Source organism: Lontra canadensis, unplaced genomic scaffold (genome assembly GCF_010015895.1).
Source record: "Lontra canadensis isolate GAN:19392208 unplaced genomic scaffold, GSC_riverotter_1.0 scaffold32, whole genome shotgun sequence".
Lineage (NCBI taxonomy): Eukaryota > Metazoa > Chordata > Mammalia > Carnivora > Mustelidae > Lontra > Lontra canadensis.
The window spans coordinates 20,286,018-20,309,723 of record NW_022631026.1 but is presented as its reverse complement, the minus strand read 5'-3'; the positions used below and the strand labels follow the sequence as shown (position 1 = coordinate 20,309,723).

Below are 23,706 nucleotides of genomic sequence, written 5' to 3'. Positions count from 1 at the left end.
TCTGTCCATCCATCCAACCATTCACTCTTTCAATCACTCATCAAACATTCACAAGCAAATATTCTGTACCAGACAGACACTGTGCTAGTCACTGAAGGTACAGAAATGAGAGATTAAGTCACCATATCTGTCCCCTAAGAAGGTTTTCTGCCATTTGGAAGAGGGAAGAGAGATGTGTGCCCAGAGGCAGGACCAGAACCAGGCTGCATTGCTGGGAGACAGTAGACAGCTAAAAGGTAGCCAAAGTTCTCCAACCAATGAGCTGTTGGGAAGTAGTGAGCTCCCCATCACTGAGAGAGGCTGAGCAGGGAGTGGACCACAATGTTGTGGAGGGAATTTCTGAATGGGAATTTTTGAACTGGGCCGAACCACACATGGTTCAATGATTCTGTGATTTTTATGGCAAACCCACAACATCATCTCAGCTGAGCATGGGGTGTGGGCTTTTCAGGCCCGCTGGCAGGGCCACAAGGGAAGATGTTCAGGGCAGAGAGGCTGCCCCTTGGCCTCTTGGGGTATAACATCATTCCAGCACCATCAATCCAGCGATAGTATCCACAAGAGAGGTTAGTGAGACACCCCACCAGGTGCCCCCAAGATGAAGCAAAACCTTCTTCCCTAGGGTGAGTGATTGGGTGACCTCTAAGGATAGAAGAAACAAGAACAGAAGGGACACAGACCGAAGTGGGTGTGGAAAAGGAAGAACTGGAAGCCGAGGGCCAGGAGAGACATCCAGGCACCCCAGCAGGGACCCACAAGCAGATGTCAGAGCTTCCAGGATCCTCAGAACATAGCCAGTACAAACCTCGCTGCACAGATGGGGAAACTGAGTCTTCAGAGAGGCTACTGAGGCCCCTGGACAGTGGCAGGGCTGGGGTTAGGATGCCTGTCTTCCTTCTCCTGGACCTCCCAGAAAACCAGGGCATGTGAGCATGGACACCACTGACATGATTAAGATTAGTACGTTCTTTACAGTGAAAGGCGCTAGAGTCACCAAAATGCTGGAAACCCTTGGAAACATCAAAACGCTTGCTATAAACAAATCAGAAGTATTTGTTAAATTGGGAAATTGAATACCATCCCAGTGAACACACTGAAACTTTAGGCTTCAATTAGTTGTTCTGAAATGCCAACAAGCGAGAGATACAGCAGGGGAGTTACTAACCAAATTCTCTCCTTATTCTCTCCCCACCCTCCCTGCTCCACCCAAGAGTTTATGGGCCTGATCTCATTACCCCCATCTCAGAGAAAGAGACACATTCTAGAAGCAGATGGTGGCTTGGGAACTGGCTCTTCCCCAGTGGTAGGAGGAGTTGCCAGGAGGAAGCGAGTTGTGATCACCAGGAGACCCCAGATCTGTCCAGCCTGCCTTGAACACGGTCCTCCTTCAGAAACCTCCTGTCGGATCCAGAGGATCTTATGTGTCCCCCTTTTCCTGTCCAGAATTGCCGGTGGAGAACAGCCATGCCAACCTGTCCCGGTCTCCTGGGACTTCTGAATAATTCAGCAGCCAGGAGAGCAGTGGAGGCCTGGCCAAGCCTTGGGCACTTGACACGGGCTCCCAGGGGAAAACGATGAATTATTGATGGGTCCTGGTGCCTGACTGCCGCTCTCTTGTGGTCAGTCTCTGGGCTCATCCATGCCTGAGGTCCCCTTCCTGCTGCCCTGCCCAGTGCATCTGGCCACTCTGGGGGCCAACCCAGCCTCCTGGGCAGCTGTGGGCCACTTAGTGGGTGCCCTTTTTGTGATGGGTAACTTCAGTGGGCCACATAAGGGAGGCTATCAGAGGACAGAAAGTCAGGTCCCAGCTCCTTCACCTAACTTGAGGAAACAGGCCCAGCAAGGATCCTCGCCCACGATCACACAGTAAGGGCAGGGCAGGGCTTGTCTTTGACTCAGACCTCCTGACCCCCAGGCCAGTGTCCTTCCCAGAGCATGAATGGCCTCACACCTCCACTTTCCAGAGAAACGACCCTGCTGTCCAAGGTCTCATGAGCCCACCTAACCCGGTCACCCTGGGACGCTCAGCCTCCCAGGCAGCTTGTCTGTGCCAACCACCCCCCCACCCCCAGAGGAAAGGCAACAGGCAGAGCTCACTAAGTCTGCAGCCAGGCTGGACATATGGGGGCCAGGGCGGACAGGGAGCCCTCGCACAGGCCAGAGCTCAGGTTTCCTGCACCAGCTCCCTCCTCAAAGAATGTCTAGGAGGGGGTTTGGGGGTGACATTCTGTGGGAAACAGTATTAAGATGCTTGTTTTGAAGCTGTGGGGAAACTGTTGGGCATGAAACACCCCCCCAAACCACCCCCTGGGTCCCAGGGTCCTAGCCCTACCCTCTGGGCCCCAGACAGACCCTGGCTCCATGAGGCTGTGCACTGCCCCCAGAGCCTACCCTGCATGGAAGACCAGCACCATGTGGGCCCTCCAGACAGCGAACCCCATGGTCACGGTCACGGAAGGAGGAGGGGCAGGCCTCTGAGTGCGACAACATCAGAGGGCTTTCCCTTGACTGCTCTCACAGCTGCCCAGCGAGGCAGGTAGTATCACCTCCTCTGAGGAGATGGGAAGAAAAGCAAGGTTCAGAGGGGTTGGAGAGCTAGCCAAAGTCACACAGCTGCCCACAGGGCGAACCCACCTCTGTCTGACTCCAGAGCCCAGCCACTTTCTGCTGTCCACACTGCTCTTGTTAAGGAGGGCACTTAGTCTGTGTGTGGACAAGTCTCAGACCAGGTCGTGCTGAGTGCGGAATCTGCCAGGAGGCGGACCACATCTTACTATGTGTAGTGAAAGCAGCGAGAGCAGCTGTGGGGTGGTTAGATCCCCGTCACAGAGTGTCTAGCAGCAGGTGGAGAGCACGAGTCAGGGAGGATGCTGAAGGGCTCTTCCTTAGTGAAATGTTGACAAGCCCTCCTCTTGGGCCCTCTAAGGTCCGAGACTGACCTCAGTGAGCACTTACTTGCAGGATGCTGGGGAGGGTGGGGGGGCAGGGGAATGGCTCCATCCTGCCCCCTGGGGGTCTCTTGTCATATTGCAGCATCTCTGCTGATCCTCTGCAGTGAAAGGGGCCTGAGTGCCCACACTCAGCAGGGGCTCAGTGGGTCCTACTTGCACTAAAAGGCCCCTTGGCAAAGGGCACTAGTGGACAGGGATTCTCAAAGGGCGCCCCCCAGCCAGCATTATCAGCACGACCTGGAAACATGTCAGAGATACCTCTTCTTGGGCCCGCACCCCGCCGCATCAGACTCGGGGGCTGTGAGGGGAGCCAGTGGTGACTGGGGCTGGCTCTTACCCGGTCCCAAGAGCAGACGGTGCCCATCTCTGTGAGTTCAGTGACCCCACGTTGGAAGCTTGAAATTGGCCATGGCGGGAGTGTTGGCAGCATAGACATGGTCAGGAGCTCCGAGTCAGGACTGTCCTCTCCCAGCCAGTTGCTAAACAGTGCCCGCCACAACCAAGAACGGGGACGTCCCAGTCATTTCAGTTTTCACAAGCCCTCCAGAAGATTCTGTGTATCCTGAAGTTCAAAAACCACTGATTTAAAACCAAAAGAGGTGAAGATGCCAAAAGACCGGCATTTTTTGATAACTACAGTCTGTTCTGTGAATGTGTACACAGAACAGGGGCTGTGAGACCACCCCCCTCCTTGTGTCATAAAGACGAAACTGGGACTGAGGGGCACCTGCTCCAGCTCTCCTGACCCCTTGCCTGAACGTCTCTCTGGACACAGCCCCCAGCCCAGGAGTGTCAGGACAGGACACCATCAGGGAGGAGACCTCCGCTGGGCTGGACCTGAGAAACACCCAGAAACCTGGGCAGGCTTTCCAGGGGAGGAGTGGCAGGAAGAGTTTTGCCCTCGGGGAGGCAGGATGGCTGGTGGATAGGGCTCTGAGCTCCAGAGGCAAGTATTTCACGTTTGTCCACGAGAACTGCTCCTGCCACTTCCTCCCCTCACACGGATGGGAGGCTTTTTTTTTTTTTTTAAACAGTATCCACCCTCCGTGTTCCTCAGGAGAGAACAGACATCCGACCTGTCTGTTAAAGTCAGAATTCGCCCCTTGCCTCACATTGCTTGGATGTGCTGTTAGCTGCGACCCTTCCCGCTTTCTCTGACTCACTTTCCTCCTCTGTAAATCAAGGGCAGCACCGGGGAACCCCAAGGCCCCTCCAGCTCTCACACCCTGTGGGGCCTCCCCTCAGCGTCTGCGGCTTCACCCAGAAACGGTTGAACATTTTAATCTCTCCTGTGGAATCACCGTGTGAGGATGTCGCTCAGTACCCTGTTCCCTCCCAGAGCAATAACCTTTTAAGCGTAGGGGGAAGTGGGGTTCAAGTCAACCCAGTCAGCATGTATAAGGTACCCACTGTTGTTCATTAATTCAGCCCGCACATACCGAGATCTCCCGTGTGCTGGAAAGGTCAGCTTGAGGCTGGAAGTAGGAAACATAGCCCCCTCCTCCCCACCCCACCCCATCCCCCAGAGAGGCTCCCAGCCAAGTGACACCCCTGCATACCCACCAGGTCGCTTCTGGAGTGCTGGGGATGTGCTAGGTGCTCTGAGGAGCTCAGCCCTCTAAACAACCCGGAGAAGCAGGGATTACTGGCTCTGCTGAAGAGAAGCCGGACTGAGAGAGTCTGGCTGTCAGGGAAGCAGGTAACGGGCTGGTGTCGAGCCAGGCTCCTGGTCCCAGCCTCCGACCTCAGGACTGTGCTGCTCATAGCACTGGGCTCCCCTCCCTGCCGTCATGTGGGAATGTGGGGATCCTGCAACCAGATGGGCCCTTGCCCTCTGTGGGCCTGCGGAATGCAGGTGGTGAGCACTGCGGACTCTTCAGGGGACCAGGGACCCGGTGGGGTCGGTAGTGGGTAGAGACCTCAGTTGTGGTTAGCGGGGTTAGCGGGGGCGGGGGGGCAGCAGCAGAAGGTGTTTGTGTGTCCAGGAACCTGCAGTCCTTTCCCCACAACCTCCATGCTGGGCATCTGGGCAGGGGCTCAGCTGAACCCCAACTCCACATCCTCAAGGATCACAAGCCAGGGGGTACCCAGCCCCCATCTGAGGACATCTCCCAAGGGGGTTCACTGCCCATGAGCTCTCCCAGGGAAATGGGTCTCGCACGTACAATCATTCACACTCATCAGGGGCCACGTATCCTCCCAGACATGCTGCCCTGTCCAGGACCAGCCCTGGTCCTGGGTCCACCTTCTCCAAGCTTAGCCTGGAGCCTAAGCACGCCCTCCGTCCCTCCAGCCCCCTCCCCAGCCGGTCATAGCCCTGGGGGATGGCCGTTCCTCCCTCTGGCCTCTTCATGTGAAACTGCCATGTCTCCCCTGCCGTCCCCAGGCTCATCGGGACCTTCCGCATGGTGCTGCAGAAGGTGGTGGAGGAGAACCACGTGGAGGTGACGGACACACTGATGGACGACAACAACGCTGTCATCAAGGTGGGTCTGCCCCATCGTGTTCCCGGACTCACCCTGTATGGGGGCCCCTGGGAGCCTGCTTCACCGGCCTCCTCCCTCTCATCAGGTGGTCAGGGGAAGGCTCCTAAGGGGTGGTGAGGTGAGGCAGGAGGAGGAGACTCAGGTCAGATTGCCAGAGCCCCTCCGCCTGGGGGCACAGTAGGGTCTGCGGTCCCAAGGTGAGGACAACAGCATCTGAAGGCCAGGCTGAGCCCTGCTGGCCACTCCAGGGTACAGTCTTCACTCTGCACGCCTGCCCTCGAGCCTCTCTAAGACAAGCCACTCCGTGAGGCTAGGAACCTCGTTTCCTACTCCCATTGTCGTGTCCTATCCCAGCACTTCCAACGTGAGCACACGCGGACTAATGATGTCCGGTCTGCAGGCACTCGGCACCTGTCCTAACAAAGCAAGGAGATGAGTCAGCCTGGAGGCTCTGACCTGAACTCTGCTCTGATGCGTTTGTCCCCTTCAGCTTGTTCGTGTCCACTCATGGGCAGTTCGGCTGTACTGAGGAACACAGCCCCCGGGGATGAGCCCCTTAGGCTACCAGCTGTATGACCTCCCATCTGCAAAGCGAGCAACCTAGCTGCTTCACAGGGCTTGTTCTGAGGATTAAATGAGAACACACAGATAGTACTTAGAAAAGTTAGGCACCTAATAAGGGCTCCGTAAATACATAAAATCCCATTGGTAACTCCTATTTCCTGACCTCAGTGTACCTGCGTGTAAAGTGGGGTTATACCATGGTTCCCTCACCTGCATCCCGCATAATGTATGGCCCTATGTGGTAGCCAGCAGGAGAGCCTCAGAAGGCAAGGCGGCAGCCATGGGGAGCCAGAATGGAAGGGATCCCCTGTGAGGAGTGCCCAGAGCAGAGCAAAAATTCCCACAGTGCCCTGGTGTCTCGAGATGCTTCTTAGAGAGAACAGGAGGACATTTGGGACTTCACAGCTTGGCCCCAGCCAGGCCATTCTCTCCACAGGCAGGAGTGGGCAGGGGGACTTCTCAGAAGTCAGGAGAGCTCAGCCACCCCAGCCAGGGGAGAGGGGATGCAGAGCAAGGTCTAGACACCAGTGGGAGGCAGTGAGATGAAAGAGAAAGGAGGCAGGGACGAGTAGGCAGCACAATCCATGCTCCGTATTTTTAGAATCAGGCTGAAGACCTACAGAAGATCTAGCCCATCTACCAGCTCTCTCTGCTACCCATTTTGTGGATGGGAACCCTGACATCCTGGATGGGAACTGAATTCAGTCGAGGTCAGACAGCTTTGTCCGCAGCAGAGCCAATACTGGGACCCGTAACTTCCAATCCCAGGCCACTATTTTCCCGCCATACCATCCCTGGTCCCATCAACAGGGCCACACTGGCTCAGTGTGAAGGACATGAGACTTGGGGGTCAGCCCGGCTGGGCTCAGATCCCAGCACGAGCACATTCTAGCTGTGTACTTTGAGCAAGTAATCTACCTTCTCTGATACGTCAGGAAGGGTAAGTCGAAGTGTTAAAAAGATCAAATGAGTTTGTAGTAAAACACTTTAACGTGACACCTAGCACAGTGAAGGTTCAGAAAATACGTATAACTTTCCATTCCCTGGGGGACTCGAAGCTTGGGCATCCCAAAACCCATGTGCTGAGCGAAGGCTACCTGTGTGGGTGGCAGGAGCAAGTCAACCCCCAACCTGTGAGGACAAGCAAACACTCTGGGAGACAGACTGACATCCATGCAGCCCGGGGAAGGGACTAGAATGAGTCTTCCCCATGCACCGGGGAGACACTAGAGCTGAAAGGAGGTAAGTGGCCCAGGACCCAGAGCAAAAAGCCCAACCAGGATTCTCAAGTGCACAGCCTGGGCCCGGGTTTGGGGCTCCACTTTCCCCCAGAGAAAAGCCTGGTCTGACCCCTAAGTCCCACCTCCAGAGTAGGAGGGCAGGTGTCAGAAGAGCAGGGAGAAATGCCAGCCCAGGCCCCTGGAGGTGCCCAGGCCTCTGCTCCGGAAGGCTCAAGCTCATAGCCCACCTCCAGCCCCAGGAGTGAGGGGAGGTCAGCCCCGCTCTGAGGATGAGGGGGTGACCCCTGCACTGGGACAACTGAATGATCTTCTTGACTAATGTCTGTGGTGGACTCAGAGAACCCACTGCTGTCTAGACTCGACTGTCCAGGGTGGGCTTCCCACCCTGTGCACCGGGGAAGAGCAGAGTCCAATGGGGCAGGACCAGGAGCCTGAACCAATTAAGCTGACGGAGCCTGTACATCTCGATCTTCCCGAGCCTCAGTTTCCTTATCTGCCAAATGAAGGTGTGGGGAGGGCAACTCCCAGCTTGTCTTCCTCCAGCCGATGAAGGAAGTGAAAGCACTTTGTAACCATCACAACTGGGCCGCGTGTGCCCACGACTTCTCTCACCTTCCCCTCCTCACCACCCACCCCACTCCCTCCAGACCAGCCTGTGCGTGGAGGTCCGGTATCAGGCCACAGGTGGCACAGTGGGCTCCTGGGATGATGGCGACTTCCTGGGGGATGAGTCTCTTCAGGAAGAAGGAAAGGACAGCCAGGAGACCGATGGGCTGCTCCCTGGCTCCTGCCCCAGCTCCCGGACACCAGGCGAGAAGAGTTTCCGGAGGTAAGAGGCTGGGTCCTCTGGCGACCCACCACCCCCAAAAGACACAGGGAGGATGCCTGGGGCTTGGTCCCCCTCGAAGGCCCCTCTCAGCCTGACTGGGCTCAGAGTCCAAGGCTGAGCTTCTGGAGAGACATAGGAGAGGCAGGAAGGTGTTTCTATAGGGCCCCGCACACCTGTCCCCCAACCCCAGGGCTCACCTGGGGATCAGGCTGAGGGCCCAGACCTCCTACTACCCTGAGGAAGTTCTGAGAGGGTGAGCTCTAACTTGAGGGGAAGAGGCTAGACCCCTGCCTCCTGAGAGAATGGGTGGGGCAGAAAGGAGGAGGCCCTAACCTCTCTGGTCCAAGACCCAGAAGTGCTGGACCAGCCCCTGGCCCCATGGAGGCCCAAGACAGGGAGGCCTTTTCCTGCCACGGTGAAGCCAAAGGTCCTGGTCAGGACATAGCCTCTCTTCTGTTGAGAAAAAGGCATCTGGACATCCTGCCCCCCTTAGGGCCTAGGACTTACACCACAGATGTCCCGCCCCATACAGATGTCAGGATGCTGGGTCCAGACCTGCTCATGCCGAAAGCAGGGTTTTTCCAAAAAAAGGAAATACCATGGTATTACTCTTAGAACTCAGAGAGACAGACTCTAAGTTAGTAGGATGTTAGCTCTAGATTCCTAGTTCACTGGGACTAACGTGTAAAATGCAGGTAAGTCAGTGGTGCATCTAACGTCTTAGGGGAGGGATGTCCTCCCAGTGACCGCCTCCCTCCAATCTCCTGCCTTCCCTTTCCAAAAAAGTGTATTCAGTCCCTGCTCTGAAAAGACACAGATTCTAAATCAGTGCAATTGATTGAGAATGGATATATTTTTATAAGATAAATAGGCTTTTCTTCTTTGTACTTGAACCACTCCCCTACACACACACACACACACACACACACACACTATACAAGCTTAAGACCCTGGGAGCTGGGTGCTGTGTAATAGTAACAAGCTCAAAGAAACCATGTGTGTGGCAAACACAGCTGACCTTTGACTCCAGGCCAGCCGGGGCGTGGGGCAGCATCACCAGGCCAGCTGGGAGCCTGTCCTCTTTCGACTGTGGCCAGCCTGCAGGAAAGGGTGGGCTGTTTGGTCTCAGGAGACCCAGGTCTGAGTCCCGGCTCTGCCTCTTACCAGTCTTCTGACCCTTGGCCAGTCACCTACCCTCTTCACTGTCTCTCCTAACCTGTAAAATTGGGCCCGGGGCAATGAGAACCAGCCCCCACACTGTTGTTAGGAGAGCCAGCAGCACTGTGGGGTGGGGGGCGGGTTGTAATTGGGGGGGCTGAGAGTTGTCCCAGGTGAGGGCTGCTGACGAATGGGTTCTTGGCAGCTCAACAGTGCAGAGGGTCAGGGATTGGGCTGGAAATGGTGACAGGAGGAGTGGGGACCCAGTGGGGAGCCAGGGGACATGCACAAAGGGCACCATCTTGTCCCAGTCCTCTGTCCCTACATAAGAAAGAGCTTGGCTTGGCTGGGGCTCGAAGGAAGGGCACAAGATTGAAGCCACACAAGGGCTACCAAGTGCGGGGAAGGAACATTGCCATGAATCAGGGAAGCTAAATTCTGTTAAGTCCCCTCATGGCTGCCACTAACTAGCAAAGTGACTTTGAGCAAGTCACCTACCCTCTGGGCCGGTTGCAGGAATGAGTTGGACATCCCGGCTCCTCTCTAACTGTGACATCCTGAGGGACCCAGGGACACACTGGATGTTGTGGGTAGCACCCACGTGAAACAGGGTCTCTGGGAGCTCTTGACAGCCGAGGGCGGCCCTCTCTGGCTCCTGTAGCTCAGGGCAGCTGAGCTAGTTCCTCTCTCAGTCTGAGGAGAGCAGGCCAGGGGGGCTGACAGAAGGGGCAGGAGTGGAAACAGCAGAGCAAAATGCCGAGCTTTGGTCCCCAGACCTGCAGAGGACTCCTCCCATCCTCGCTCGGCCAAGGCCACCCTTTCCCACGCCTCCCTGACCTTCCTGTGGCCGAGCCCAGGGCAGCAGCTGGAAGCCGGAGCCGGAGGAAGCGTTTTATCCGGGACTGGGAACTGGGAGAGGGTGACAACCACGGTTAGAGCCCACTGTCTTCCAGATGCCACCACCCCGGGTTAGAGGGGCTGCGATAGGGAGCGCATGGTTTCCCGGCTGCTGCGAGGGCTGCCGGCACCTACGCTAAGAGCACGTTGGGGTCGGTGCTCTTGCCAGGCCTTGCCATGCAGCCGACAATCTGGGTGTGGGAAGAGGTGAGAACATTCGGGAGGACCCTGGTTTGGTGAGGAGAAGCTGGGGCTGCTTTAGAGAGTTTGAGATTGTCCTACAGCTTCATTCTGGCTGCCTCCACCGGGCCTGTGAGCTCTGGGTCAAGGAGTGTGGGTGCCAACAAGATCCTGAGCATTGGCTTTGAGGCCCTAAGTGTTATGTCTCACCCTCATCACCTAAGGGCCAACCAGCCAGGCCTGTCAGCTCTGGAGCGTGGGAGGAAGCCACTGTCTTCTGGACCAGAGAACCCCCCAGACAGGCTTTGGCCAACAAAGGAACGGGGGAGGAATGTTTGTGCTTAACCTCTGAGCCCGAGGGAAGTCTTCCTTGCCCACATCTGTCCCTTGCCTCCACCCACTCCTGCAAAGGCCACCTCTTTGCAGATAAAGATGCCCAGTCTCTCAGCCTTTCTCGTCTCTCCTCTGGGCCCGTCACCAGCATCTGGGAAACCTCATTGCTGTCAAACAGCAGTGTCTCACCTGGTCCCCTGGACCCATGGGGGTCTGGTGTGAGAATCCACTCTTCCCTGTCTGACTTGGCTCAGCAGGGTGCTTGCTGGAGGGTGTGTGGGGGTGGGTGGCTAATGGAGTGAAGGGATGGGAAACAGCCTCTGCCCCAGACTGGCAGGGACTCTTCCAGAGATGACAGAGGAGGCTGATGTGGGGAGGTCCTGGGGAGCCCACACCTCTCTCTCTATGGCCTGGCCCCCCTTGGCTGGACCCCAGGCATCTGCCCTTACCACCCCAGGAAAGACCTCTCTAGAGGCTCCCCTCACGCAAGGACACTCACTCTCAAGGCCTTAAGTCTCTTCCTGGAAATTTTTCTCACTTGACCCCCCTGCCCAAGCATGCCCCCCAATCCCTAACCCCACAGAAGCAGCCTGTTAACCCTTTCCTGCCACTGTTCCATTGATCCCAGTCCCTCGTGCCCTCTGAGCCACTCTCCCTACTTCTCTAGTCTCCACCCCAAACTAGGGGCCTCTGATTTTAGCCAGCTCTCTGTTAAAAACACCCTGGGAGTTTTCCAGAAGGCCTTGCGGTGCCGTGGCAAGCACGGCGCTCAGATCCCAGCTCTGCTCTTTGGAGCCACACTTTCCCACCTGTAATAGGGGCATCCCTAATGCCCCTAGGAGTGTTCAGAACACGTGAGATGCTACACATGGGTGGGCCTCCGTGGCCCCGGGTGGGTGGTCGGCACCCAGCCGGCATCTGATTCCTTCCTCCTTCCTTTCCAGAATCTCCGTGTCACCCTTCCCAGCTTCCAGCCTGAGCACGACCTGACTTTGTGCCCAGGCCCTGTTATTAAGTTTCCCCTCGGCTCCGGCCACCCCACCCTTTACCAAGGGCTCAGCCAGCCATGCTGCCGACGGCTGGAGCCTCACAGCAGCCCAAACCCAGGGCGGGGGTCTCACTTGCTCACGGGGGTCCCCTCACCTCCCACAGCTGTCGGCGCTGCTGAGAAGGAATGGCCCTTTGGTCTCAGGAGCACAAAATCAGGGTTCTGGGACTTGCATGTCAGGATACACCTGCCCCAGTCTCTGGAGGGAGAGGAGACCTTAGCTCCAAAGACGTATGCACACTCACAATGCCCGGGTGTTTGCACACTTACGTGCGTGTGTGTTCTCTCGGTGTGATGCCAGGTGCTGTGCTCACGCCTGGCTCTGGGCTCTGCCGCTGTGGTGGCTTTGGAGCCACGGCCCAGAAGGACAGAAAGGAGCCCCAGTTTCATCTTGCAGCTTCTTTTAGGTCTTTCCGGCGGAGTCCTCTATTCTGTGACTCTGTCTCCTGATCTTCTCCCCCTGCCTGGCCCTCCCGCCCTCCATGGCCCCACCTCCTTCCGCCCAGCGCCCCTGCCTGAGAAGTTTCCTGTCGGGCTCCTCTCTGCTCGGTCTCATCTTGGGAGAGCAAGGGGGGACAAGTTTTCTTGTTCTCCCTATGGATCATTCTTCCACTCCAGCAGAGGGCCGTGGAAGCTCAGTAGCCCCCCACTCCTGTACCTGGGGCCAGAGGGCAGCAGGGTTTCCCTGCACTGTGTATCCCGGGGTGTGCGTGGGGCCGGCACAGCCAGCCTCGCCCCCAGAGTGTGATCTCCTCCCTGCCTCCCTTCCCCAGGCTGAGCTCTGGAGATGCAGGAGCAGCGCAGAGGAGCCAGGGTCAGGGTCATGCTGGGATATGGGGTGAAGCAGTGCTCAGGACACTCTTCCCCAACCCAACCACTTCACCTGGGGTCGGGTTCCCCTCCATCCCTGGCCCAGGCCTGAGTGTTCTAGTGAGGCCTGGCGCCGTGAAGCACTTGGGTCCCAGCGAACCCTAGAGTTCCCCAGCGGGCTGCCATATTGGATCTCCCATCCCATGGCCGTTCTCACTGGCACATGTAGAGCAGTAGGAGTGGGGGTGTGAGGACGAAGGGGGCGTGAGACCAAGGCCCAGAAAGAGGGGAGGCTGGCTGAGGAACAGGACACACCCGGCCAGGACGGGACACTAAAAACACAAGGTGGCCTCCAGGAGGAAAGTCAGAGCGGTCCAGGGCTTCACCTCATGCAACAAAGACAGGGGCCACGTCCCACCCCTATCGCTCGTGGCTGAGTGACTGAGGGCAGGCTGAGCACAGGCTGGAGCTTTATGATTAATGTTAGTAGTGGTCCTAATCAGACCTAATCAGGGCTGTAGTATGATTTCTTCACAGAGACTGTCTTTTTCCCTTTGCCCTGTCCACACTCAAGACTGTGGGCCCGTGTCCAGCCCCTGGGTAGGCCCAGAGGCCTGGACAGTGTGAGGAGGGGACGTGGTGGGCTTGGGCCGGGCGGGGTGTGCTGGGTCCCGGGCGCAGGTCCACGCAGGGCCTTGTGGTCTGCTCTGGGCCTGAGCGGTTCCCCCACTGGGCCAGTCTGACCCGTCTCTGAGATTTCAGAGCAAAACCCAAAGGGAGAGAGAAAAAGCATCACGTTTTTTGGTTCAGGTGCATTAGTTCCCCCTTCCTGTTCCATCCTTGGCCAATTCTAGATGATACAGTTCCCCTTCTGGTTCCTCTACTACAATGCTTTTCACACTTTTCAGGGTTGCAGAGTTCTTTTAAAAATAACAAACAAACTTCCATCAAAACTTGGATCCATAATTCAGAGAGAGGCAGCCCCTGTTTAGATTACTGTGAGGGTGGGGCCAGTAAGTCTCCCATTCAGCCCTCATTCTCATTGGAGCTCCTGCTCCAGGGGAGTAGGCCCCATGCAGCTCTCAGTGGGTCCCAGTGGGGTCCCGCAGCCCACACCTGACCTATCTGCACCAAGAACAGCCAGGCCAGGGCTGCTGTAGTGAGCTATTCTCTGAACAGTGGTCTCAGCTGATTATCCTCATTGCCACAGCATCAGGGAAGCACTGAGAGAACATTCTAGAAGGGTTTTCTGAAAGCCTCCCTAAAGAGAGAGAAGAGCACTGTTCTTGACCTGCCCTGCACTCCAGAGTCGTAGCTCTCTACTGCCATGTGCCCAGAATCCCTGTGGCCCACCTTTCCTCTTGGAGGCCCTCAGAGCCTGGGAGCTGGCCACTCTGCTGGAGGAGATCAGGGGAGGAGCAGGGTGGCCCATGCCTGGAGGGTGGCCAGGCTCATCTAACCTTTGCTTGAGGCATCTGAGACCCACATTAGGAATCACCAAACTCTTGCCTGGGGATGGAAGAGAGCAGCTGATACCCTGAAGCTTCCTCCCTCATCAAGGCTCCAGGTTCTCCTGGGCTTGGGGCTGGGAAAGTGGCCAACCAGCTCCACTCCTGTGATCAGGGCAGAGCCTGGGACCATCCGATCCTTGCCCAGCAGGCTTAGGCTGAAGTAAGAAGCTGTGGGGTGAGGGGTCCCTGGGACGAGGAAGAGGGCCCTGGGGAGTGGGGGGTCTGCAGGGCCAGGGGCTAAGTCTGCAAGTGTCTCTGGTCCACACCCTCTCACTCACATCCCCTTGTCTCCTCATTTCTTCCCCCTACTCAGCAAAGGCAGAGAGAAGACCAAGGGAGGCAGAGATGGCGAGCACAAGTAGGTGTCCCAGGCCAGGGCGGAGCCCTTGGGGCCCAAAGCCGCCTCACCACAGGGTGTGGATGTCGGGATGGCCCATCTCAGAGGGCTTAGGTGTGGGCTATCCTGGTGGAGCCACACCAGTGGATGGCAGGGTGAGGGAGGTCTGTCCATCTGGCCATGGGAGGGTGAGGGTCACGGAGGGAAGGGGCGGGGGGGCGGGCAGGTGTCTGGGCCTGCTGGTTTCCACTCCCTCCTGCCTCCTTTCAGTGTCCTTCCTCCACTTCCCCGTTCAGCTCTGCACCCACGGACCAGGCCCTGAGGCTTCCCTGTGAGGGAGGGTACGACTGAAGGCAGAGGAGTGGGGAAGACCCAAGAAGCCAATGGCCACCTCCCTGTAAGATTCAAGGCAGGGCTGGGCAGGTGGACAAGCAGGGCTGGAGGCCCAAGGAGGACAGACTCCGGGCCTGGAATGGCCACAGGGGTGGCTGGAACAGGAAGCCTCAGAAAGCTAAGGGGAGACGAGAAGATGAGAACCCTCTGGTCATCCATGCCATCTCCATCACTCAAAAGGCCTCCTGTGGGAGGGAGAGATCAGGGGCTGCCTGGCAGAGGACAGAGGTAGAGAACCCAGGTGAGAAGGGCCGGCCACAGGGGTTTGGAAAGGCTCAAGGCCTGGGGCTGATGAGTAGGTCTCACAGAGTTCTACAAAAGCACATGCCATCCCAAGAACTTTCTAGCATCCTGGGGAATTCACAGGAGCAATAGTAGTCAGGGCTGACCAGCTGGAGGGGGCCTCTGGGCCACAGCCCTTTCCTAGAGATGACAAATTTGCATCCCAGAGAGGGGAAGTGACTTGTCCCAGAATAGGAGCAGAGCTAGGATAACAACACAGGGAATTTAGCTTCTGACCCAGAGTTTACAATAGACCCGGGGAGTTTAGAGCACTTGACTGTACTCTAAATTTAATTTAATTCTCCGAACACGCTGATGCAAGCTGAAAACCCAAGCATGTGGTCTTTATTTTCCAGATGGGGAAACAGCTTCAGAGATGTGAAGAGATTTACCCCAGAATGTGATGCCAATTATCTAGAAACTAGTTGACATGAGGACATCATGGGGACACAAGGACTGTGCCTTTAGGGGGTCTGAGGTGGTCAGCACGGGTATGCCTGAGACCTCTGCTTGCATCAGGATCCCGGGGAACTCATCGTTGTCCAGTGCTGTAACAAAAGCATACCAAGTTCCAACTCCCACTTGTCACACACAAGCAAAAGCGTGACAAGGAGATGGCACCGTGTTGGGAAACTTGGGGCCCAGGGACCTGAGGGGTCAAGGAGTGTGTCAGGCTCTGAGTAAGGGAAGGGGCCGCAGGCAGAGCTCATGCCAGCTTGGAGAGGGAGTCAGAGAGCTGGATCTGGTGGGGGGTTGGGGGCTAGTAGATGACGCAGATGCTGAGTTGGGAGTCCCTGGATGGGAGAGGTTTCCAGGGGTCAGGACGCTTAGATGTAAAATGCCTACATAGGAGGTATGAACAATCCATCCCTCCCCGGGCTCTATCTGGGAGTGGCCTACTCTAGGGCCCTGCCTGGTTTCCAGCTCCCAGGTCTGTCCCGAGCCAGACCCCCAGCCACGCAGACCAGCTGCAGCGGGGGCGCCTCGCAGCCCCACCGTAAACACGGGTCCCTGGCGCTACCCGATCCAAATCTCTCAATCTCTCACCACCTCCAGTCAACACATGAGATAAAGTCAACTAGCATTTTTTATTCTTCTTTTAATGGGTGGGGCGGGAGAAGGATTGAAAAGGGAGGGAAATGAGATTGTCAAAATTAGAGATTATCAACAAGTTGAAACTTTCACCTGGGGAAGAACAGCTCTAAAACCAGTTTTAAATCTCTGAAAGGTTATCGGGTGGTAAAGCTGTCTAGTTTGGAGCTCCCCAAGGGAGAAAGAAGTGGAGGTATGTGCAAGTTGCAGTAGGAGAAACTGAAGGATGGGGCCGTGAAAGGATTCACGCTCCTGTGAGTCTGTGAGTGCGGGGACAGGGTGGTCTGGGGAGGCGGGAGATCTGTTGCCGCAATGCTGTTTGCTTGGATCTTGCAAGGGGTTGGCCGCTGAGGAGAGCTGAGGGGCCAGCTCCCTGGAGAACTGTGGGCCTCGGTACACAGGGGCCTCCCAAGCCTCCTACCTCCCCCAGGGTGCATGGGACAAATTCGGAGACAGGCTTTTGCACGAAGGCTCCTCCTGCCTGCCCAGATTCAGGAAGCGCTTTGAAACTAACTGAAATTGAACACATTGTGAAAGCGAATTCTACAGCCTGCAACTATGAAATTGGCCGTACTTGGGGCAGGAGAACTAAAAGAAATAAACCCACCGAGGGGCACTTGGAACACAGGAGCGCATTTGGAAAATGTGGCTGTATCAACAACACAGAGAGCCAGAGACCTGTTTCTCTCAAGACAGGAGGTCCTCCTGATTACCCGAGGCCTGAGCTGGAGAGCCTGGGTTGTGAGGACTGAAGGCCGTCTCAGGGCAGAGCCATGTGCAGCCAGGCCTGGAGTCCACGGTCAAGCACAGCAGCCCCTTAGGCACAGCTTCTAGAAGAATACACAGACCTGAATTCATGCAACACCGGCTCACTACCTCTATTTTGGCCAATGTTCCCAAGTCATTCTGAATACCAAGCCCTCCCCTGGGGTCCCAAGTGCATCCCCCAACCACGGCATCCTTCTAGATCTGAGCCGTGCAGACAGCAAAGAAGTCATCGGGTCCAGAAATGAAGAAAAGATTTTACAAATGAGCGAACTAATGTTAAAATCTTTTCTCTAGAGGGAAAGAGTGGTCTACATCATAGGTGCCTATCATTCTGTCTGCAGTGAATCCAGCCGCGGGGAAGCCCAAATGTGACCCTGAATCCTCAGAGGGCCCGCAGAAGCCCACCTCCCCTGCTCCTGCTTCCGTTTTCCTGCGGCCTTGAGCGAGGAGCCCCTTGGTTGCAAAGTAGTTTTTTTCCCACTGAGTTGATGATTGGCTTGTTTTCTTTGTCTCCTTCTCACTGCATGGAATCTTGAGTAATTGAAGAATGCAATTAGGCCAGAGGCAGCATTTTATTTAAAAACAAAAACCAAAATTCAGTACACTAGTGCACCAGTCACCTAGTCAACAAATTCCACATTTTGGAAATCTTAGTCTTTAACACAAGTGGATGGTCTTCAAGATTTATTTCTTCTTCTTAAATCTTCCTCAAGATTTATTTATTATGGCCTAGGATTTATTTCAAAAGCACCTCTGCCCTTTGCCAAGAGGAGCAGGCATGCTGTTTCTGGGAAGCGGTGTGACAAAAGCTGGGAGAGGCAGCTTCTATAGTGAACTTCTGACGTGTCATAGATCAGAAAGCTCCAAAGGGCAGTGCGAGCGGGTGACGTCACGTTCTACTGCATGCTGTCCAGATGAATCAAAGAGCGAGTCTAGGAGAAACGAGCTAGGTGGGGAGCCCATAGTAAGAATTCTGGAAATTACATCTACCCTATATTACATATATCCTTAATTTTTCATTAAGAGAGAAAATGGGAGTAGCACCAATGAACCTGTCCAGCCGAGATGCTTAAAATTATGCAGGGTCTGGGGAGAGGGGTTTCCCCTTTGATCGGCTTCAGGGTACAGTAGAGAATAGTAGGAGAGTATAGGTTTTGGGGGTTTTTTTAAAGTCTCAATTGTTGCTTCCAAACGTATTTGTTTTAAGGAAGAAAGTGACTTTCAAACTCAAGGGCCATCACTGCCTAAGGGAAGCCCCAGGCCCTTTACCACTTGGGTGGGTCCTCGGCACCAGCATCAGGAAGCCACAAGTCCCTGCCACTCAAACCCCCTCCAGGCTTCAGGCAGCAGGTACAGACCGTGTCCCAGATGCCCAGCAGCTGGATTCTCCAGGCAGGACCTGCTTCGGACCCAACACAATGCTTTGACCCACCGTCTCAGACCACTTTCCCAGGAGCTTTGGGGCAAGGGGAACAGGGTTGGCTGGGCAGGGGGCAGCCCAGAGGGGCAGGCGCTGAGGAGCGGGCCGTGTGTGATGGCATTGTGTCGGTCCCACACAGCATGGGGTTGGGGACTCTAAGGATGGCACAGCCCAGAAATGGCCAAGAAGCAATGGTACAAAGCCAAGCATGGGACCATCCAGGAGACTCCTGGGGAATCCAAGAGCAGCAGTCAGAGCAGGAAGGCTGGATGGAATGGAGGCCCAGACACTGAGACAGGAAGCAGAGTGAGGGCCCACACCAGGCATGCGCCCGTCACAGGGGTCAGAGCACAGCCAGCACCCCCGCCCTCAAGGCCACCAGGCCAGTGTGAGCCAGGCAGGATGGTCTATTCTCACGGCCGCTCAGTTGTTCCTGATGAGTTCACTGACTTGTTTGAGGTTTTGTCACCAGCCATTAACTTTCACGGCAGTCTCTTCCAAAACGTGTGAGCTGATTCTTTGTCAACAAGCCCCTTCGTAAGCAAAGCTGGGCAGTCTGTGGGACCCAGACAGCACCCCACCTGTAGGTTGTGCTGGCCCATGGTCCACACCTACCCCTACCAGTGCGGGCCCCGGAGACTCTTCACCGAAGCTGCAGATGGTCGGGATGGGATGTCCATCGGGATGGGATGCCGAGGGCAACCCCACGGCAGCCGGCCTCGTAGGTGGGGCTCGTAGGTGGGGCTCTGCACATCAACCCCAGCCCTCGGGGCCTCAGAGTCTTTCCCTGGAAAAGCAAATGTCCTTTCCAGGATTGCTATGAAGATGGAATGAGCAAACATCTGGAAGAGTCTTTGGCCCATAGTAGGTGCTCAAGAAAAATTACATAATCTCTTGCTGGCACATATATACCTCCCCTTATTAGAAGGGGAGAAACTTCCTTCGTCCTCTCGTCCATTGTGACGTCCCAGACAACACGATGCTGGCTAGTATGGACTCATCAATGTTACTCCAGCCTTCCTTCACCTACCTTGTGACTTTTTAGGAAGCCATGGACATGCTGGTGTTTTCTAAGCTGTGAGCTGGTGCACACGGAAGGGTTCTTGGTTGTGCTCTCACTGGGATGCAGACTCACAGCCCTCCACGTGTTGCCTGGGTGTAAAGAAAGCAAAGAAGAGTAAAGAAAAGGCCTGATTTGGGGGAATAAGATGGACCCCCAACCTGAAGTAGATGGGCTTGAGGGTTTTAGGCCATCCCTACAAGGACAGAAAAGGTTTTGCCCAACCTCACATTACCCGGCATAAAGAGCAGGGGGTCTTGGGAACCATAGTCAAGGCTCCACAGGGACCCTCTGCTATGGGTGAGCTTAGAGCTGGAGCCTCCATCTCACCTCCCCCAACCCCACCCCCGTGCCTACAGGATGACAGGGCTACACCCAGGAGGAGGGAGCATGGGAAGACAAGGGAGTCAGGTATCCAGCTTGTGCAATATTGATGGGGTAATGGAATATTGCACTTTACCCCCTGCTGATCCTATCCCGGGTCCCTCCTGGCACCAGGGACCTCAGGCTCGGCTGCAGGGACATCTCTGAAGGGACACTGACGGCCCTTGCCCCTTTCCCTCAGCCCCCCTGACTGCAAGGCCCTTCACCTGGGCGCACAAGGCCACACCAAGCCAGAGGAAGAGGTAGGAACTATGGAGTCTGCCATACGTTCCTGGGGGTTGGTCGAAAGGGGGGATTCCACAGTGAGTGGGGACAGGCAGAAGGGGTGGAAGCCAGCACCAAAGACAGATGAGAAAGGGCCCATCTCCTTCTCACTGGGGACCGAGGAGATTCAGAGTGTGTGGAGAGGTTGGGAAAGACAAGGCAGGCTTTGAGCACCAGGGTCATTTGCTAGTTTCAGCCACATCTCCCACCTCCTCCTTGGCCTCTGCCCCTCTGATCCTGCTCCTGTACCTCTGTCCTGATGCTTGGTCTCGGGTCATCTGGCTTTCTTTCCAACCAGCTGAGGCGGGATGCACAGACAGGGAGGATGAGCTTGGAGGCATGGTGGAGCTCGGAGGTCTATGACTGGAGGGAGGGTGGGAGATCAGCCCAGGCCCCCGGGGCAGCGGGGCTCCAGTTAAGAGCATTCTTTCCAGCTGAAGGTCCCCTTCTCTGACCGCTGGGCCCTGCAGTTATTAGCAGATAACTAATTCTGCTCCGGGGTGTGAAGGCACGGGGAAGGAGGAGGTGATGGGGTCCCCTCTGCCCTAATTCTCCCTCCTGGCTCCTGCTTTAGAAAGTCTGGCCCCCACGATATCTCGGGACCAGCCCATGAGGGGCTGGAGAAAGCAGCTCCTTTCTCTTATGTGTTCTTTCTCGGGTTTTGCTCTCCTGTGTGTGTTTGTCTTCCTCCCGGCGTCCATCTCCCTTCACCTTGTTCCGGCGCCCACCTCACAGAGCCGGGAGAAGTGTGTTCTCGGCCATGAAGCTCGGCAAGAACCGGCCCCACAAGGAGGAACCCCAAAGACAAGGTAGGGAAACCCGCCCCAGCCCGGCCAAGCCCTGGGCCATCTCTTCGCACCTGACAGAGACCAAACCCCTCCCCTCCGCAGGCAGCGCCCCGACAGGCTCTCCTGCGATTGGCCGGCGAGGCCACCTGGGCGGGCCCTAGCCTCCCATTGTGTGCTGCCGGAGCTGAGTCCAGAAGGTGGTGTTCAGGAAGGGGGTGCTCCTAGCACTGAGGGTGGGAAGGGCATCTCCTCTGGTCTCCAAGTGAGCAGAACTCTCTGTCGGATGGGTCTGTTTTTGAAAGGCTCCTCCTGCCCTCTCTGCTCCCCCCGCCCTTTTTTCCCTGCACACAGAATCCTAGAGATTGTTCATTAGAGAAGGGAATAACAAAAAACGAAAGCGGTAGGGCCAGTTACCTATTTCTGTGGGGAAATTAGCAACCCGAGACTGCTTACTCAGTGGCAGGACCCACTGCCCTGCCTTTCCCCAAGCCTTCTCACCAGGCTGCAGAGAAGGGCCTAGGAGGCTGGAGTGGCCTGTGGCCCTGGTTCCCCGGGGAGCCTCAGCCTGGGGGGAGGGCAAGACAGCTGTTTGAAGGGAGGCAGGGAGGCCGGGCAGGAGACAGGGGAGAACTGGATTGGATAAGGGAGCCGTATGTAGCTTTCCGACCCGGGTCTGAGGACACATGTCCTCCTGCAGGGCTCCCGTCTTCCTGCCTCAGCGTCCCCTGTGTGGTCCACTGGCCCCAGCATCTCTCTCCTTCCTGCCCCCGTGCCAGTTCTAGGTGTGCCCTTCCTTCCCCTTAGAGTGGAGTTTCTCAGGACAATAGATTCTTCATCCCGTTGGACTCATATACATCAGTGCAGGGTTAGGTTCCGAATTCATCATCAGTGCTTTTACCTGGGTAAATCACTTCCTAAGCCTCAGTTTCCCAATCTGTGACATGAGAATGGTGCCCATCTTGACAGGACATGGATGTGAGGACAGGGGATACATGTACAAAGAGCCTGGCACACAGAGGCCACTCAGTAAATGGTAGAATAGCTGTTCGAAAGGTGTGTGTGTATGGATTCCTCCCTCCTTCGCTTCTTCCCCAGGGGTGTTCCGTGCGCGCCTAAGTAATATACAATCAAACTGGAAAAGACTGGGGGTGCCTGGCTGGCTCAGTGAGTAGGGCAAGCGCGCAGTTCTTGATCTTGGGGTCGTGAGTTTGAGCCCCACATTGGGCGTAGACATTGCTTAAAGGAATAAACTTAAAAATAATCTTTAAAGGGGTGCCTGGGTGGCATAGTTGGTTGAGCAGCTGACTCTTGGTTTCAGCTCAGGTCACCGTCTCAGGGTCCTGGGATCGAGTCCCCCGTCAGGCTCTACACTCCTTAGAGTTGGCTTGAGATTCTCACTCTCTGCACCTCTCTCCCCCTTTCTAAAATAAATAAATAAAAATAAATAAATATTTTAAAATCATTTTAAAAATTATAATTAAAAAAACAAGACAAGTTACAATATCAATTAAAATCAAAGATCAAGATTAGGTAGGAAACCTTGCAGCTACCCAGACAATACCATTCTAAGCTACCAAGTAAATCCCCCAAATTGGCTGTTAGCTTTCTGGATGCCAAAGAAAAAGGGGAAAGACAGTCTCTATCCCACCGTCCAGTACACCTAAATGGCCTTTCTTCTTTGGCAGATGAACCGGCTGTGCTGGAGATGGAGGACCTTGACCACTTGGCCATTCGGCTGGGGGATGGGCTGGACCCTGACTCTGTGTCTCTAGCCTCTGTCACAGCTCTCACCACCAATGTCTCCAACAAGCGGTGAGTACGCAGGAGACCCTCAACCCAAACTGCCCTTGCCCGTTGAGGCAGGACCCCAAAGGATATGGAACTGGGGTGGGGAAGAATCAGCCCCCCGACCCCCAACCATCTTCTTCCTAACCCTGCTCCTTTCTTCTTTTCCTGGAAGTCTCTCACACCTTGGTCCCTACAAAGGCAGGAGCCTATTTCCGGGTCACTGAACACCTCCAGGCCAAGGGAAATCAGAGAGTTGCCCAGCCCACATCGGAACCTGTCGACCTAGTATCTCTGTCTCTGTCACTTGTGCCATTAGCTAGTCCTCTCTATTGAGACCTCTGCAAACAACTAATCCCCATTCTGTTTGACAGTCCTGGAGGGTTTGGAGACTATGATTCTGTCCTTCTGCCCTCTGCCAGGGTCCAACCACTGAGAGTGCCCGCCTCCTCCCCTACAAGCAGTCCCTTACACCGGGCCTGACTGTACATTCTCCTTCTCAGGTCCAAGCCAGACATTAAGATGGAGCCATGTGCTGGGCGGCCCATGGATTTCCAGGTAGGTGGAGCATCTCGAGGCTGCATACCTTATAGACTCTACTCGAGTGGGGAGTTCTGACCAGATGTGCATTATAGACTCTGAGGTTGCATGGATCTGAGGGTCATAGAGAACCACAAGCTGAATGTAAGTTCCCAAAGTAAGCTTGTTTCTGGGAGGCACTCATAAAAGTGTCATGACTAAAGAGGCACAAGCTTAAAGAGGAACTTGAGAATGATGCTTATGCTCGGCAAAGCCCTCCCAGGATTTCATTTGTGTCCAGCACTGGACTTCATAAAGTCAGAGGGACCTGGAAAAACCATAAAAAGACCAAGAAGCACCACAACATATATATTGGAATGAATATATATATGTATTCCAACAATTAAAATAAGAGCCTCTGAAGAGAGATTTTTTTTTGGTGTGCTGTTTTAAATTATTGTTTTCTATTATTTAATGCCAGAAGTAATGTCCATCCTGGTTATCCATAGATGAGAGAATGTGGGTGGTTTTTTTTCTTTTTCTTCTCTGCGTTTTTTCAAATTAACACTTATTTTTTCTGTTAGTGTGTTTCTTTTTTTCTTTTTT

At 55.3% G+C, this 23,706-nt stretch overlaps 1 protein-coding gene across 3 annotated transcripts in view; it reads left to right on the top strand.

Moving 5' to 3' along the window:
* OTOF (otoferlin) overlaps positions 1-23,706 on the top strand; it is a 92,047-nt gene that overhangs the window by 31,795 nt on the left and 36,546 nt on the right. For 2 of the 3 annotated variants that reach the window (XM_032867005.1, XM_032867006.1), the window contains exons 4-8: positions 5,338-5,437; positions 7,890-8,071; positions 20,744-20,817; positions 22,482-22,608; positions 23,085-23,139. In XM_032867005.1, coding sequence (XP_032722896.1) covers positions 5,338-5,437; positions 7,890-8,071; positions 20,744-20,817; positions 22,482-22,608; positions 23,085-23,139 — 538 coding nt within the window. Of the gene's footprint in view, positions 1-5,337; positions 5,438-7,889; positions 8,072-14,321; positions 14,367-20,743; positions 20,818-22,481; positions 22,609-23,084; positions 23,140-23,706 lie in introns of all 3 variants that reach the window. The other variant, XM_032867007.1, reaches the window with a different exon arrangement.